Source organism: Rhopalosiphum maidis, chromosome 2, assembly GCF_003676215.2.
Source record: "Rhopalosiphum maidis isolate BTI-1 chromosome 2, ASM367621v3, whole genome shotgun sequence".
Taxonomy (NCBI): Eukaryota; Metazoa; Arthropoda; class Insecta; order Hemiptera; family Aphididae; genus Rhopalosiphum; species Rhopalosiphum maidis.
The window spans coordinates 40183380-40199616 of NC_040878.1; the positions used below are offsets into that span (position 1 = coordinate 40183380).

Consider the following 16237-nt stretch of genomic DNA (forward strand, 5'->3'; position numbering starts at 1 on the left):
CTTATTCACATAGACAAGTAATGATTTTTAGTTCTTGCCACAGTAATTTTTAAAGAGTAAACAAACACGATTGATTACAAATTATGTACCTATTGTATCTATATTCTACTACTTATCAAAACTAGTAATTACCATTATTTAGATTATATCAATTGTTGTACTACATTTATCAATGTATTTTACATATTTATGTAGTCTGACAAATTGTTATTAAAATGATTCTATTCTATTCTTATTGAACATTTGTAAAATAATAATAACTAATATTTTTATACTGTTTATATTTATCAATTTATCATATTGTGTTATATTATATATCATTTTATAAAATCTATGTCATCTATTATAAATACTAATAAAGATATTGGCGAATAATCAAATTTCTATATTTTCAAGTATATATATATTTAACTTATTTTTTTTCTTTCAGGTGTCATAATATTATTATAAATGTTAATTTTAATGAACAAAATTAAATAATACTAAGAAGATAATAAAAATAATTTTCAATTATGCTTCACAGATTTTTGCAACTCGAGAAATTTGAAAAATTACTTCTTTGAAGTACAATCTGTGTTTCAAATTATACAAAAATACAACACTGCTGTTTCATAAGACTTTTATAAATTGTTTTCTGAAAACAACATTAGCTAGTTGCTGTTTAACCTATTTATTACAAATTTGGTTTCAGATGGAATCCAAAAAGAAGACTTATGATGTATAATACTATAATATATACTGTACTATGTACATAATTTTTGTTTTGGGTTATTGTCATTTTTAAAAGTTACGTACATAGGCGTCATGTACATAGGTGCCCGAGAGCTAAGGCACCCATTGAAATTATTTTTGGGGGCTGGGCACCCATTAGAATATTGGATATTTATAACATGTATTCAAGTTTCAATAATTTTCAAAGAAGATCTTTAAGTTTTCAAGAAGCACAATTAAAAATTGAAAACATAATCATATCTTTTTTTGTTTAACTTATTATTATTTATAAAGAAGCTATCAATTTGATATACATTTATTTTGTTGTATGATTATTAATTAATGTAATATTTTATAACTAATGATGAAATTGCATTTTTCAGTGTACAACATAGTTAATATTATTATATTGTATAATTTATATATATATATTTATGAATATACTAATAAAATCCATAAGAAATGTTAACGTTTTTAGTTAAGTAGTAAAATCATAAGACTAATAGACCCAATTTGGAGACCCCAAATTAAAATATTAGAAAATTGAATTGTAACTAGCCCCCATGGCGATTCTGTGCTTTTTTTAAATTTTATAGGGAAATTTTTATTGACCAGGGGCTAAGCCCTATCTCCCAAATTGTGCATTTATGTCTATGATACCAAGACTGGGCAAGGCACCCATTAAATTTTTTTAAACTTGGCGCCTATGGTTACGTATCTTCTACAGTTAAATTTCTTAGATAATTTTATTTCTATCCCCCTTTGAAACTATGTATTTTATATACAATTTTCCTTATGACAAAATAAAATGTTGTCCCTATTAACCCTTTTGAACTGTTTGAACACATTTCTATGTAAACTATTGTATAGAATTAAAAGCAATAAATTTCAAAACTATTAAATTAATATGAATATTGTTTTTTTATGTTTATTAAAACAGTACCATGATAAATAAATAGTACTACACATACATATGTTAATAATGCATTTTATTATTATTATTGTTGTTGTTTTATAATACAAATTCCATACAAAGATAATATCAGTTTTAGAATGTATTATTTTAATAATAATAATAATATTAAATTAATATTTATGAACTTTTAATTTTAGATTTACAAATATATGAAGAATAAATTGTATAGAATTTTTTAGTTATAAAATAGTAATTCAAATTAAACATATTTATATATTTTGAATAGCAAGAAAATTATATTAAAAAAAGCTTTTGTATATGTATTGATATTTATCTACTTTTTCGATTCGAAGTATGATATTAAATATTTTGCACAGCTTGATTTAACTCGTCCATGCCACTTTTTATAGAATCTTCAGCATTAGACGCCATATTATCCATGGAATTTTCCATGCTAGATATTCCGTCCTTTATTGATTCAGGTTCTGAAGGTAGATAATCAGATACTATTGAAAAATAGATAATTTGAAAATTAATACTTAGTCACTATCATATAATCTATGTACTTATCTTCTTACTAAACATAATAATTTCTACTTGTACTTACTCTAATCTCATCATAATGGGTGATTTAAATGCAGTCATTAGTGAAGGATCAGTTAGAAAAGAAGTTGGAAATTACGGATTAGGGAAAAGAAATGACAGAGGTAACCGACTATTGGAGTTTTGCAGAGAACATGAATTGGTTATCTCTAACACTTTATTCAACAATCATAAAAGAAGACAATACACCTGGAAGATGCCTGGAGATCTTGGAAGATACTAAATAGATTTTATACTGGTTAGGAATAGATTCAAAAATCAAGTCAAATCATGCAAAACATACCCAGGTGCAGACATTAACAGCAACTATAATCTTATAATGATGAAATGTGACCTAAAATTTAAGAAAACAAAAAAGCCAAATAAGAAATACCACGAATGGGACTTAGAAAAACTAAAAATACCAGAAATAGCAGAAAAATATCAAAACAAATCAACTACCAAAAGAACCTCAACCTTGAAATTAATGAAATATCTATAAAGAATCGTTTTAAAAAGATAAAGGAATCCATTACCTTAGCAGCAGAAAACTTCTTAGAAAGAAAAAAGCTTTAAAAAGCTTAAAAATAAAAATGAATCAGATAGTATAAAAATTATATATTATAATTTATAATAAATATAAATTATATAGTTATAAAAAAAGCTTTCAACAGACGACAATGTCAATTGGAAAATACTATTTAACATAATAGACTATGTTGGAATAGACATTAAAGATAGAAACATTCTACATGCAATATATAAAAAACAAGAAGCTGAAATTAAAATCAACTCCACAACAAAGACAGCTAATATACAAAAAGGAGTAAGACAAGGATACCCACTATCACCATCTTTATTTAATGTATACGTTGAACAAGCTATAAGAGATATAAAACAAAAGCTAGAAGAACAAATGATAGGAGTAGTAATAGTTGGTATATTAATATCAATGATACGCTTTGCAGATGATGTAGTTTTGCTCACTACATTTGAAAACGATCTACAAACAGCACTTATTGAAATGGATAACATATTTCTAAAATTCAAATTAAATACGGAAAAAACAAAAGTAATGGTATATAGTAAACAAAATGAGCCAAATATTAATATATCCCTAAAAGGAAACAGAATAGAACAAATAAATCAATTTAAATATTTGGGAAGCATAATCGATAATGAGGGAAGGTCAAAAAAAGAAATAAAAAGTAAAATAGGGCAAGCAAAAAACGCATTTCTACTTAAGAGTAAATTACTAACATCAAAAAATGTAGATCTAAGAACGAGAAAACGTTTAATTAAAACATACGTATGGATTACAGCATTATATGGTTGTAAAACATGGACGTTAAACAAAAAAGATGAAACCACTCTAAGGAGCTTTTGAAATGTGATGTTGGCGTAAAGTGGAGAAAATAAAATGGACGGAATTGAAGACGAACGAAGAAGTATTAGATTTAGTCAAAGAGAAAAGAACATTACTAAATAATTTAAGATCAAGGCGATGGCATATAATCGGTCATACGTTAAGACATATTAAAGAACTCCATAGCTTCATACTGGAAGGTATGATAGAAGGAAAATGCGGAAGAGGTAGGACAAGAACGTATTATATAAGTCAAGTAATCAAAGATGCAAGAGTCGATTCGTACAAACAACTCAAAGACAAAGCTCAAGGCAGAGAATCATGGAGAGAACATTTATTGTAAACCAATCTACGAATTGAATACTAAAAAAAAAAAACCTACTTACTACTTATTTATTAACTTTAAGAAATTACAATAATCAAATTAAAAGAACTTTCAGTCATTAACTTGGATTACATTTTTCAAAAACCAATTAAATCAATTAACCTAACCTTAGGATGCCAGGGACTATAATCAAACATAATATGAATATAATTTGAATTTGTTTATCTATACTTTAAATTGTTGAATATAATTTAACTGAGTATAAATGTATTTTGTAATATTACATATGTGGCTAAGTGCTCTCTGATTTCAAAGTATAAAATATTACAGTACAAGTAAAATATTTGTAGGGATGTAAATTATGTACTCACTTGGTTCCGAAGGTGTTAATGCGTTAACCAACGAATCGTATGCATCTTTAGTATAGTCATACATATCACTCGCTATGTCTTTTATATCATTATATATAGTATCTGGAGCACAATCTCCTCGTCCAATCTAATTCAACAACAAAATATTATAAAATATAATTGTTTTGATGATATAAACTTATTAAAAAATTATATATTTAAACAATTGTGTAAATTAATTATTATTTTAACAAACAAAAAAAATATATCTTACTTGGCAAGAAATACCGATCAACAACACAAAAGCTAAAGCAAATTTCATGATTATTTTTGAAATTGTCACTATGTCACTTGTAAGTCTAATGAATCTCAGAGTGTCTATGACATTTTATTGTATTTATAGTAAAATGAGTATCTGTTTAAGGTATTTTTAATATTCAAAGACATGATTACACTCAGCACTTATGTATACATATTTTCTGAATACAGACTGTAATTATTTAAATATGCTTAGGTATACGCACTTTTTGAATCAACAGTCAATGTCGTATAAAATTTGTACTATAGGTACCTACCTAATATTACTATGCAATGATCTAGAAATAAACAACTCACTACTTTTTGGTTTGTGAGTAATTCATAATCTTATAAATATGATTTGTATGCAGTTGTATAGGACAAAAGTACAACATTTAATATCCATAGTTATAAAAATGTATAAGAAAACCTGAACAGGTATATCAACAAAAATAATTATTTTATATTACTATTTATTAACAAATTATAATTATAGCATTAAAATTTTTGTTTTTAACAAGTTATCAAAGAAACTTATAAAAATATTACTCATGTTATAATACAGATATATACTGCCCTGCCATCATGAAAAACAGTATCTACAAAAGTAATAAAATTGGTAAATTAATTTTCATTTTAACAAAATTATTAAATAGTGTTTCAATTATTATTATATTTATAATTTACTTTGATATCAATCTAGATAATATTCTTTTTGTTAAATTGAATATTTATTAATTTATACTTCTTTTGGCAAAATTAACTTGCTACTATGTTTATGATTATCAACAATAATTACTATTACTGTTAAAAAGGCAGAATCTACCATTTCCTTATTTTCTCTTCTTTAAAAATATACATAAATAATCACTATTTATGTATTTTATATGTTAAATTAATAATTAAATCAATTTTTTATAAATTAAGTTTCATTTTTAGAAACCTTTGATTTGAAATTATACAATAAAACAAAATAATAAATATTAACAAACAAATTATGAATTACTTAATGTGATTAATGACTATATCTCAGCCTTATTTATGTTATATAATATTTTAATTTGTTCTGAAATTTTCTGAGTTTTGGAACTTAATTTAGTGAAAATAAATATAAAATTATTACTGTATAAACTATAAGATAATAATATATAATAAATTATGACTTATTACTTTATAAAATTTTATATTTTGTATATTTCATCTAAATGACTAAAATGTAAAAAAATATTTTTCAGTTTTTATGTTGAAATTTTTAATAAAATATAAAACTATAAAATTATAATACAATATATTACAATGTAACAATTTAAATTAATAAAATGTATAAACTAAAATTATAATTCTCGTTAAATTATAATTATCAACAAATTAAATGCATATGTCATAACTACTAATTATTAATAATTGGTAAGTTTTCGAGAAATTCTTTTTTTTCCCCAGTGTTAATACAACTTGGAATTGTTTTGACTGAAAACAAGGTTGTTTTTATTTATTAATGTTTAATAAAAAAAGTTTAACAAATAATCATGTTGTGTGATATTTTAAAAGTTATATGTAATATTATAGATTTAAATCGCCACTAAACTTTTATAAAAACTAAATTATGTAACTTGATTGATTCTACCGGTTTATTTGCAAATTGTTGCATTTAATTTCTAATCACTCCATAAAAAATACCTGCTTAATTTAAATTTAACTCTATTTTTTAACTTCCCTTAGCTCATGTAAAGTTTTGACTTTTGTAACTTTTTCCTTGTTTTTTTAATTATGAATTAAATTGAAGCTACATTAGCTACCTATATGCACTCTAGATATACGCGCTCGATAAAAAAAATACAGATTAATAGTTTTTGTTGTTAACCATATATTTTAATTTAGCTAAATGCCATGAGTACAAGATGTTTTCAAAATTTTGGTTTAATTATGCGTTTAATTTGATAAAAAATTAGATTTTGTTTAAAAATAAAATAAAAAAATACCTAAATAAATTCGAATAGTTTTGATACATCAAAAAATGTAATTATAAGATTTATTATTTTATTTTAAAACTGTTCATGAAACAAAAATATACCTCTCCCTTAAAGGTGTTTTTTTTTTTTACAAAACTAGGTATAATTTCATATGGCGCTGGCTAGTCACTTCATCTCAGGACACTTTATATTATAATACTAATAATTAATATTAATTAAGTCAATGCACCGTCAATCGTCATTTTATGCCGTTTATACGGCGCTGCAATGATTTATCATTTAATTATGATTTAACGACTCAATTACAATAGTTTATAATCATCTATTCAATGACGAGGTTACCAATAAATTTTAAGCTTTCTATAAAGCACAGAGACTAGCGACATCCCTGATTTTAGATTCTGAACAGAGTGATGAATATATTGATTTATAATAATATGTGCGGATGTGTACCTACACTATTATCACTATTTATAATAGAAGAAATATTTTGATTTTATATTCCATTTTATATGTGCAAATACTTGTTACAAAATTATTTTGTTATCTAGAAATTATACTCCACGTTTTAGCCTTAAACGATTTAAAATTGAAACAATATTGTATCAATATTAATATCAAGGTATATATTAACATATTATTTATCAGTATGTATCTATGCATGTAATCTGTGTACACCCTTGCTACAAAGTATTTGAGTTTTGATCAAGTTACTCCTATAAATTATAATTGAAGATCGGTTAAATAGACTTCATTGTCTTTTTTCATTATAGTTTAATACGTTATTATTGTTGTTAAATAAAACTGTTTCATTTAAATATTATACAGACATCGGTTATTGGTATTTAAAACGTAAGTAAAAATTAATATTTAAGTTAATTAGTTAAAATTTGTTTACCAAAATAATTTATAAATAGTAAACATATATTATACTATTTTGAATACCATAATTATTTAGATTTGACTAATTATTTCCTTACAACGTTTTGTTGTTTGTATTTATTATTTTGTTTGTTCAAGTATATGATTATCAACAATGAACATTATGTAAGGTGATACACCAAACAGTCCAAATATAATCACACCCTATTTTTTAATTTAAATATGTATTTATTCAAATTGCGATAAATATTTTAATTTATTTAAATTAGCAATTATTATTTAATAAAATACTTTTATTAAGAATAATAGTACTTACACTACTTAGACTAATTAAATATGATTTTAAATAGATATAAATTAGGTGTACCTAATATTAAATCTAGTATTTATTATGTTTTAGCTATATATTTACAAATTATAAATGTTGATAGATAATAAGATTTTCAAATCATCGCAGTCCCATATCTCCCAAATCCAACATCAAGGACTTTTTACTCTTATTGCGTAACGTTAAATAACTCTAAAACTAAACTGGTTTAAATTTTAATTTTGATACATCATTACATCGGCGTTTTTAGAAAAATTATCACCTAAATATTTTAGTAGAAAAGAGAGGTGGGGTAGTCATTTGAAATACTGTAGTTCTCATCTCTATTGAATACTCCTTAAGTAGTACAAAAAACTTCAGAATTTTAAAATATGCGGTTTTCAAGGGTGTTCAAAAATTTCAAAAGTAATTTTTAATTAATAAATAAATAAATGTATAGAACCTTTCTTGTCAAAAATTTTACGATCTTTAATTTTCACAATAAGTTATTTTTATTGTAATTAATATTTTTAGAGATATTTTAAAAAACCGTAAAAAAGTGAAAAATTTCATCTAAAATTCAAAATAGCGGACGGTTGCGGTCTTGCGGACCTCGTAGGGATGGCGCATTTTTTTCGGTCAATCAGGGCCCCAAGACGAAACTTTTCGTCAAGTTTCTCAAGGCAACGACTTTTTTTGACTGGACTAATAGGACAGGCGCGGATCACGGATCCAGCCTACATTAACGGGAGGGGAGGGAAGGGCTATATATTTATACGTTATACATATTTACTATTTACCTACTGGTAAATACGAGTATCTATATATATGCAATATGCATGGAATAGTTTTTACTGTGATAAATTCTGATTAATTATAATGAATACTTTTTTCATGAACTGAATTGAATGTCTTTATTGAATTATTTACAACTTAAAATTACCCTTTTATTATCAAATACCTTTTTTTAAATTTCACAATAAAATGTTATACACAAATTTCAATATCAAAACATTCAAAACATAACATAGGTAGTAGTTACAAATCACAAGTCCAATCTTTTGTTTTTTGTCTGAACAAATATATCAATGACTTCATCGTGGCTTATAATGATATCTCGTTGAGCGTGTAATAATGTCAGTGGCCAGTTCATTTAGTCATTCCTCCTATATCCTCGACCTCATCCATGTTTTGATTCTCCGTAGTTATGAAAAACTCTGTTCAGCTGTTGCACCTGTAGGCTGTAGCTGGTAACGTAATAAGTATTTTTATCAATACATTAATTCTAGAAAAATAGTCGGGTCACATCACTCACATCGTTTGAGAGCTTCTAAAGGTGATGTTGCGATGATGAAGGTAATTGTTTATCTTGAAACCAATTATCATGCCAAACTTCAAATTCACCCATTATTGTAGATTCAAAAAATATATTTCTAGGTATATTTATTTCATTAGCCCTATAGTATAGGTAGGTACATATTAAAACCCCTAAATAGTGGTTGTGGATCGTTCTTTTTAAATTACACAAAATAGAAAAGAGTACCTACTAATATGATCCCTTTTTCAGTTGAGGATTTCACGTAGTATTGTCTTTAACAATTACAATAATTAACTATTCCATTAATGAATAGTTTATAACCTTGGGTTTAGCCATACACCCCACACCCTATGGAAATACCCCTGCATCTGAATTTGGGGTTTAACATTATGAATTTATGTATTCTAAAAGAAAAAATCAATTTTTACGATATAAAATTTATAGTAACCAACCTTAAAAACTTTTTCTATTTTAAATATAGAAAAATAGAAAATACTAAATTAATGTTTCGGATGAAGTCTGGATTTCAATTGTTTTTTTTGTTAAATGGCGAAAACCGGACACTGGCCTATTGGGCTGCTTTTAAAATCAGACAGGAGCAAATGCCCACCTTGCCCCCCCTCAAATGACGCCACTGTAGAGAATACATACCTTAAGTTACTTCATCACCATTGTCAGAAAAATATTGTTGTTATTATTGTCATTAAATAGCACAAATATTAAATAAATGTATATCAGTTATACATTTTAATATAATTAAAATAATAATATATATATATTTTTGTATATTAGGTAATTGATTCATTAAAAAAAAATCGCTAAACTTACTAGTAATAACTAAGTATTAAGTTCAATAGTCAATAGATAATTCAACGAAGATGTTATATTTAAAATTATTCTTGCCAAGAATGTCTTGGTAAATGGTATAAGTAGGTAGGTAATGTATATATTTGCAGTAGCTTAGCCAGGAACGAAATTCGGATAATACATTTTTAAAATCTATTTATATTCTTTATACTTGTATTGTGTACGTACATATAAAAATAATTTTTCAAGCAACTTCTAATATATATATTTAAAATTATTTCATAATAATTATTTCCATGGGCAAATTTTAGTTGGTTCAACAATAAAAAGGTATATTATTATAGGAAATTTAGTACAGTATAAACAACAAAAATTATAAACACAGACTTAATTTAAAATTTTAATCAGCCGACAGCCAGCGAATGTAGCAGGAAATATTATGCTTCATAAATAACGAAATTACGAATTAATGAAATAATGAATAATCATTTAGTATAATAACATGAATAACAGAATTACAAGAATTAGACTGAAATAAATTTAAAAATATGAACTACCTACACTTGGATCTCGAAGTGCAGCAATAATCTGAATATAATAAACTTTTTTAAACAACTATGACTAATAAAACTTTTTTCATTTTAAAAGTTGCCTTATTGAAAGTGAGTTATAGTTTTGATTCATGTTGTTTATTTTATCATATTTTTTAACATTATCTACAATTTTACAGTTTCATACTTTCGATACGATAGGTACTTGCAATTAAAAAAAACATACTAAATCACATAGAACTTTCTATAACTTTGGATACTGTTAAAAATTACGACAAATACGAGTCGTACTTACAACATGCATAAATAAAAACTTTAACTCACTCTCAATAAGTCAATGTTTAAGATAAAAAACTTTACGAGTCAATTGTTTAAAAAAATGTATTTAATTTAAATTCAAACTCAATAAATAGGTATCAGTAGCGGATTTGATTTGTCTTCTAGAGGGGGAGGGGCAATATCCTTTTGGTCCAAAAATTTTCTCTGAACTTCTTACAGATTTATGAAAGAAATTACCCCCTATGCACCCCCTAAACACCACGTCTGAAGACCGAGGGGAAGTAATGTAAACAATTTTAATTTTTCAAAAATAAGTATATTAAATTTAGGTTCTAAAAACCCACGAATGAAATTTAGGGTGACATCTACATTGGGAATATTCTGTATTACTTTATCGCTGAATACATGGCAAATACCTACCTGTATTAGGTACCTAGTTATACGTAATGGCGATAACTTGTTGCTCTGAATTTAAAAACAATTACATATATATATATTCACTACTTAAGTCTTAAGTATCCACTATCACTAATATAAACTTCCATATACTTGTTGTAATGATAGCAATTAATTAGTTTTATTTATTTATTAAGCTTAAATGTACATCTATAATATCAATTTTGAATTTATAAATACAGTAAAAAAATATTTTTCAATCTATTTGAATTATATCTCAAAATGTACATGACATGACAAGGATTCTTGAAGGCTCTTTATTAATTTATTTTATAGTTGAAATTTTTTTTCCGTTTACTAACATAATATAAATATGCAAAATATCTTCAAGTATAGGTAGGTAAGTACATACCTAATCACAATTTTGTTAATATAATGCAACATATACAGTTTTGCCAGTTTTGGACTTGTAAATAATATTATGTTACAAATTTTGTCGATTCAAATTTTGAAAAATCAGCATCTAAGAAGTATGCAAATGTACGAAATCCTCGGAGGCCTGTTTTAATAATAAGATTTATTTTTAAAATGTTTTCTAGAGTCCATGAGACTGAATTGAGACTGCAGGATTAAGGTCATTAGTACTCATTAGTCATTCCCCTAAAACCTAATAATAATTAATAGATACTTACTAATAATACAAAAATATAAGCTTTGTTATTATGTTACGTTTTGATGAAAACTGAAAAGCAGAACAACTCCTTTTGGACCTTTTGTACCTAGCAGTTCAAACGTAAGAAAATTCAGAAAAGATGGTATTGGGATAGACAGTGGACACCTCCATCGATAGTTACTCGGTTTAAACCATTTCGGTAACGACGGTCTGAGTACGAATAGTTGTTATAAATATTGATAAGGTGAACTTGATCACTATCACAATTCACAATATTCAATATTCAGATTTCACCGTGTCACTGTCGAGTCTTCGATTACTTTGATCTCTTTACCAAAATTTAGGTACTATAATGTACTGTAGTCATCTATAGTATATTTAAATTAACTATTAACCATTGAATTATATTTTAAACCTATTTTATTTGCATAGGTACTGCATTCTATCCGGTATTAGACTCGAATTTTATATGTTTGTATTTTTCTTCCAGTAGTGTTGTTGAAATTTATCGCTTCATCGCGTTGTTTAGATTGTTACTGCTAAGAAATAAATCTGAAAATCATGAACGACAATGAACTTGAACTGTAAGCGTCTTTTAGTTGAAAATTGTATTATTATTGTTGATACAATAACAATATTGACAGTTCCAATTATTTTTACTTTTTAGCAAGAATACTACACAAAAGTCTAATCAACTGTTACAAAATATACAGACTAGTGCTGTAGGGCCAGGCAGAGTTGCTCCACCAATTACCATAACTTCTCCACCTCCTCTAATAACAAATCCTAATAATCCTCCCAACTTAGGTGTGCCGAGAATCCAGAGAAGAATTATGCCAACACAATATGCTAATATAAATACGTACGGTGGAGCATACAATAACTATCCATATAGAGGTATGGCAAGTATGAACATGGGTGGATTCAATCCTTATGGTGTATATGGGCAACCAACAAATGGTCAATACCAAGATCCGTGAGTAAATATTTTGTTTCAACTTTGGTATAAAGCATAAGCTCCCAATGAACGTATTGTATTAAATTCTTACATAACTATTCATATTTCATTGACTAGTTTTTCTCAATAGTTTATTCATTATTATCTGTTTAATTAATTATATTTTAGTTTTATGTCTAAACTTTTAAATGGCTTGATAATCTTTACTGAGTTATTGTGATCATTAAATTTTCATGTTCCTCAATATTGGTCATGTTCTCTATTTCATTCTATCAAATACTTTTTATATTTTGATCACTTAGCCCGAGAATGTAATGAATGTACATTTTGATTTATTTGAGGACGTATATTCCAAAAGGCATTGCTTTTTAATTATTTAATATTAAGTATTAAGTATTTAAGTTTAAGGCTATCTTGTCGTATGCACTCTACCGCAGATCACAGGGCACTTGTCGTATGCACTCTACCGCAGATCACAGGGCACTTGTCGTATGCACTCTACCGCAGATCACAGGGCACTTGTTGTATGCACTCTACTACCCAATTTATATTTTTATTATCAACTAATATCTAAGAGTCATGACACAAGTATTTTATTTTTATATTAATAATTATTAGTGATAATGAAATGAATGATGAGACAATGACAAACGTTAATTTAAAATCATTTTTAATAATATATTACTTATTTATAAGAATTTTTGTTTGCCATTAAAACCACTTTTTCATTGTGCATTTACTATGAGAATATATTGTCTAAACTCTAAATATAGTTGTTGAGTGGTTATGGTAAAACACAGTAGAGTGCATACTAATAATGCATTTATACTAATAAATACTTTACCTGTTATATACAAAAACAGTTTTATTTTGATACAGCTTTGGACAATTTATGATAGGCTATATTATTTGTATTGATTGTACTTAAATGTATATTTAATTTTATATTCTTACAGAACTGTTATTGCAGCAGCTGAAAGTTCTCGTCCAGCTTTTGAATCAATACAGGCTGTTGTTCAATCGTTTAACTCAGTCAGTATGATGTTAGAATCTACATTTACTGCGATGCATATGTCTTTTCAAGCATTGTTAGGTGTAGCTGAGAATTTTACTCGTCTAAAAATGTTTATGATGAAATTATATTCAACTATTGTATCATTCAAATTAGCCCGTTGGTTTTTAACAAAACTTTTTTATCTTTTAAGTAAGTAAATTATAATTAATTAATTATAATTAAACAACTTATTATGTTTTTTTAATTTTTACTTAGGAATGGTAAGAGGAGGTAAAGAAACAAGTACCGAAGAAGATTTGTGGACAGCCTTATCATCAACAGATCATAAAGAAAGAATTCCCTCCGATGGACGATCTTGGCCATTAGTAGTTTTTTCTGGACTTTTAGTTGCTACACCATATTTTGTATACAAATTACTCAATTCAGTAACACCTTTACCTAACTCAACTTCAACTAACTCTAGTGTCGTTAACACTCTACCTTCAAACAGTTAGTATGACATTCATTCTGTACAATGGCTTATATTTTATACTTACCTTCATAGGCAGCATTTTGAAAATTATGGTGATATAGCTTCCTCCAGAAGCATAATCTGGGGGTACAAAAATATTATTTATTATTTTTTTTTTCTCGTGTGGTCTGTAAAGATAAAATTTCAAAAACCTATAGTATTTAATTTTAGATTGGATTTTAAATTGTATACATTTAATAAAATCATTGATTCCTTTTTAATCTATGAAAAAATTTAAAATAAAATAACATACAATTAAATAATTTAAATAGTACATATATAATTAAATTAAAATAAAATAATGATTGAAATGTTTAAGGTTGAGGGTCATAAACTGGTTCATTTGTTGCTGTCTTAAATTTTTGCTAAGTGTTGTCTATGTTTATTCTAATGATTTTTATTAGTTATTATCAATATTTACTCTGTCATACTGTTTTTCATTACTTTTTACAGTGACTGTTGGTGTTGCACAATATGATTGGAGTAGTATGGATCCAAAAACTATTCCTTTGGTAAAAGGAAAGTCTTATTTGACATCTCAAGAACATTTAGCATCAGCCAGACAAACTGGATGGCTCCTAGTTGATAACTTTGATAGGAAACAAGGATATGTACCTTTGAATGCTTTTCAGACACGCCAACCTGATAATCGACCTGTAGTGTCTAAGGTACAAACTATACCCAATCCAAGTTCTGATGTTGCACCATCAAATTCAGTTTCTGGATTAGTAAAACCTAAATTATCATCTCCAATCACTGATGCTTATGGTAACCCAATAACTTTACCACATCCATTGGTGGATTGTGATAAATCCAACATTGGTAAGCAGTGATACTAAAAAAAATATTATTATTTTATTATTATTAGTTATATCTTTGTTATATGGTCTGACAATGTCATTCATGTATTCTAAAAAAAAGTTATAAAAACTTAATACAATAATAGGAATTTGCTATAATGTTAAAGTAGACATATAATTTATATGGGTAATGTTTTTTTTCTTATTTTAAGATTTTACTGTTATCATGTCTGAAACATATAAAACTCAACAATGGTATAAATGTATTACCATAATGTTTAGTAGATCCACATTTTACTTGTAACTATTTTTTTATTTAACATTTAGACATTCATTCCATGTTTATTTTTATGGGAGTAGATAAATTGTAATAAGATTCGTTTTAATAATTTTAAAACTCAAATATTGTAATTATTATTTTTTAGTACTAAAGGAAATGTTGATAAATTTTATTATTATATCATATTTATATGTATATCAACATTTTGAAAGATAGATATATTATTGAACTATAATATTATGTTGCTATGTTACATTTATGCTTTTTAATTTTTATTGTATAACATTTCAATACTAATTTGTATGTTATACAAACTATACAAATTATATTTTTATTAAGAAAATTTTTTTATAAACTACAAGTATTGATATTTTGAAAATAATTAAAAAGATTATGGAATCCAAGTTTAGATAATCGGCTTTTTTATAATTTTGAAATAACAAATTGATTTCATGTGTCTTAATATGAAGGCAGCTAGGTCAAATTGTATTTAAATCTGACTTTAAAATTTAATGTTTTGACAACAATGTTTCTAATTTACTCAAACATATTATATTATGTAACTTAAGATAGGAATCCAAATATTCAACTACTGATAATCATAATTATTTCAATGATATTGTCATGCACTGAAATTTTTTCTTGGATTATTATGTTACTATTTACTAAGTAGTTTAGGAGTTCAAAACTTTCACACAATTTGTTAATGTTAAGGTAGTTTACTTATTATTACTATTAAGAAAAACAAAAATCAGCAGGAAAATTAGAATATTTACGGAGCATAGATTTTTAATAAAGTCCTTGTTTTTTAGTTATAGATAAAAAAAAATAACCAGACTATTTTCATAAAAAAAATTAAGTTTGAAAATTGTATGAGTTTCATAAAAAGTCGAATTAATATATAATGGTTAGTTATTTAAAAAAAGGTAAGTTGCACAATCAC

At 25.8% G+C, this 16237-nt stretch overlaps 2 protein-coding genes across 6 annotated transcripts; one reads left to right on the forward strand and one right to left on the reverse strand.

Moving 5' to 3' along the window:
* Nucleotides 1-1886: 1886 nt before the first annotated feature.
* Nucleotides 1887-4669, reverse strand: LOC113554044. Its single transcript, XM_026957714.1, has 3 exons — nucleotides 4525-4669; nucleotides 4272-4398; nucleotides 1887-2133 (listed from the first exon to the last, which is right to left on the reverse strand). Exons 1-3 carry the CDS (start codon nucleotides 4570-4572, stop codon nucleotides 1988-1990), a joined length of 321 nt encoding a protein of 106 aa, XP_026813515.1. The 5' UTR covers nucleotides 4573-4669; the 3' UTR covers nucleotides 1887-1987.
* Nucleotides 4670-12006: 7337 nt separating this feature from the next.
* On the forward strand, nucleotides 12007-15370 carry LOC113553022 (peroxisomal membrane protein PEX13). 5 transcript variants are annotated; one of them, XM_026956123.1, is made up of 6 exons: nucleotides 12007-12074; nucleotides 12163-12314; nucleotides 12398-12706; nucleotides 13645-13892; nucleotides 13959-14192; nucleotides 14668-15370. In XM_026956123.1, the coding sequence occupies exons 2-6, from the start codon at nucleotides 12292-12294 to the stop codon at nucleotides 15045-15047; spliced, it is 1194 nt and encodes a 397-aa protein (XP_026811924.1). In that variant the 5' UTR covers nucleotides 12007-12074; nucleotides 12163-12291; the 3' UTR covers nucleotides 15048-15370. The 5 variants fall into 5 exon arrangements, with proteins under 5 accessions (XP_026811924.1, XP_026811925.1, XP_026811926.1 ...); XM_026956124.1 differs by having other exon boundaries at nucleotides 12016-12074; nucleotides 12221-12314; XM_026956125.1 differs by having other exon boundaries at nucleotides 12025-12162; nucleotides 12224-12314.
* The last annotated feature ends 867 nt before the right edge of the window (nucleotides 15371-16237 follow it).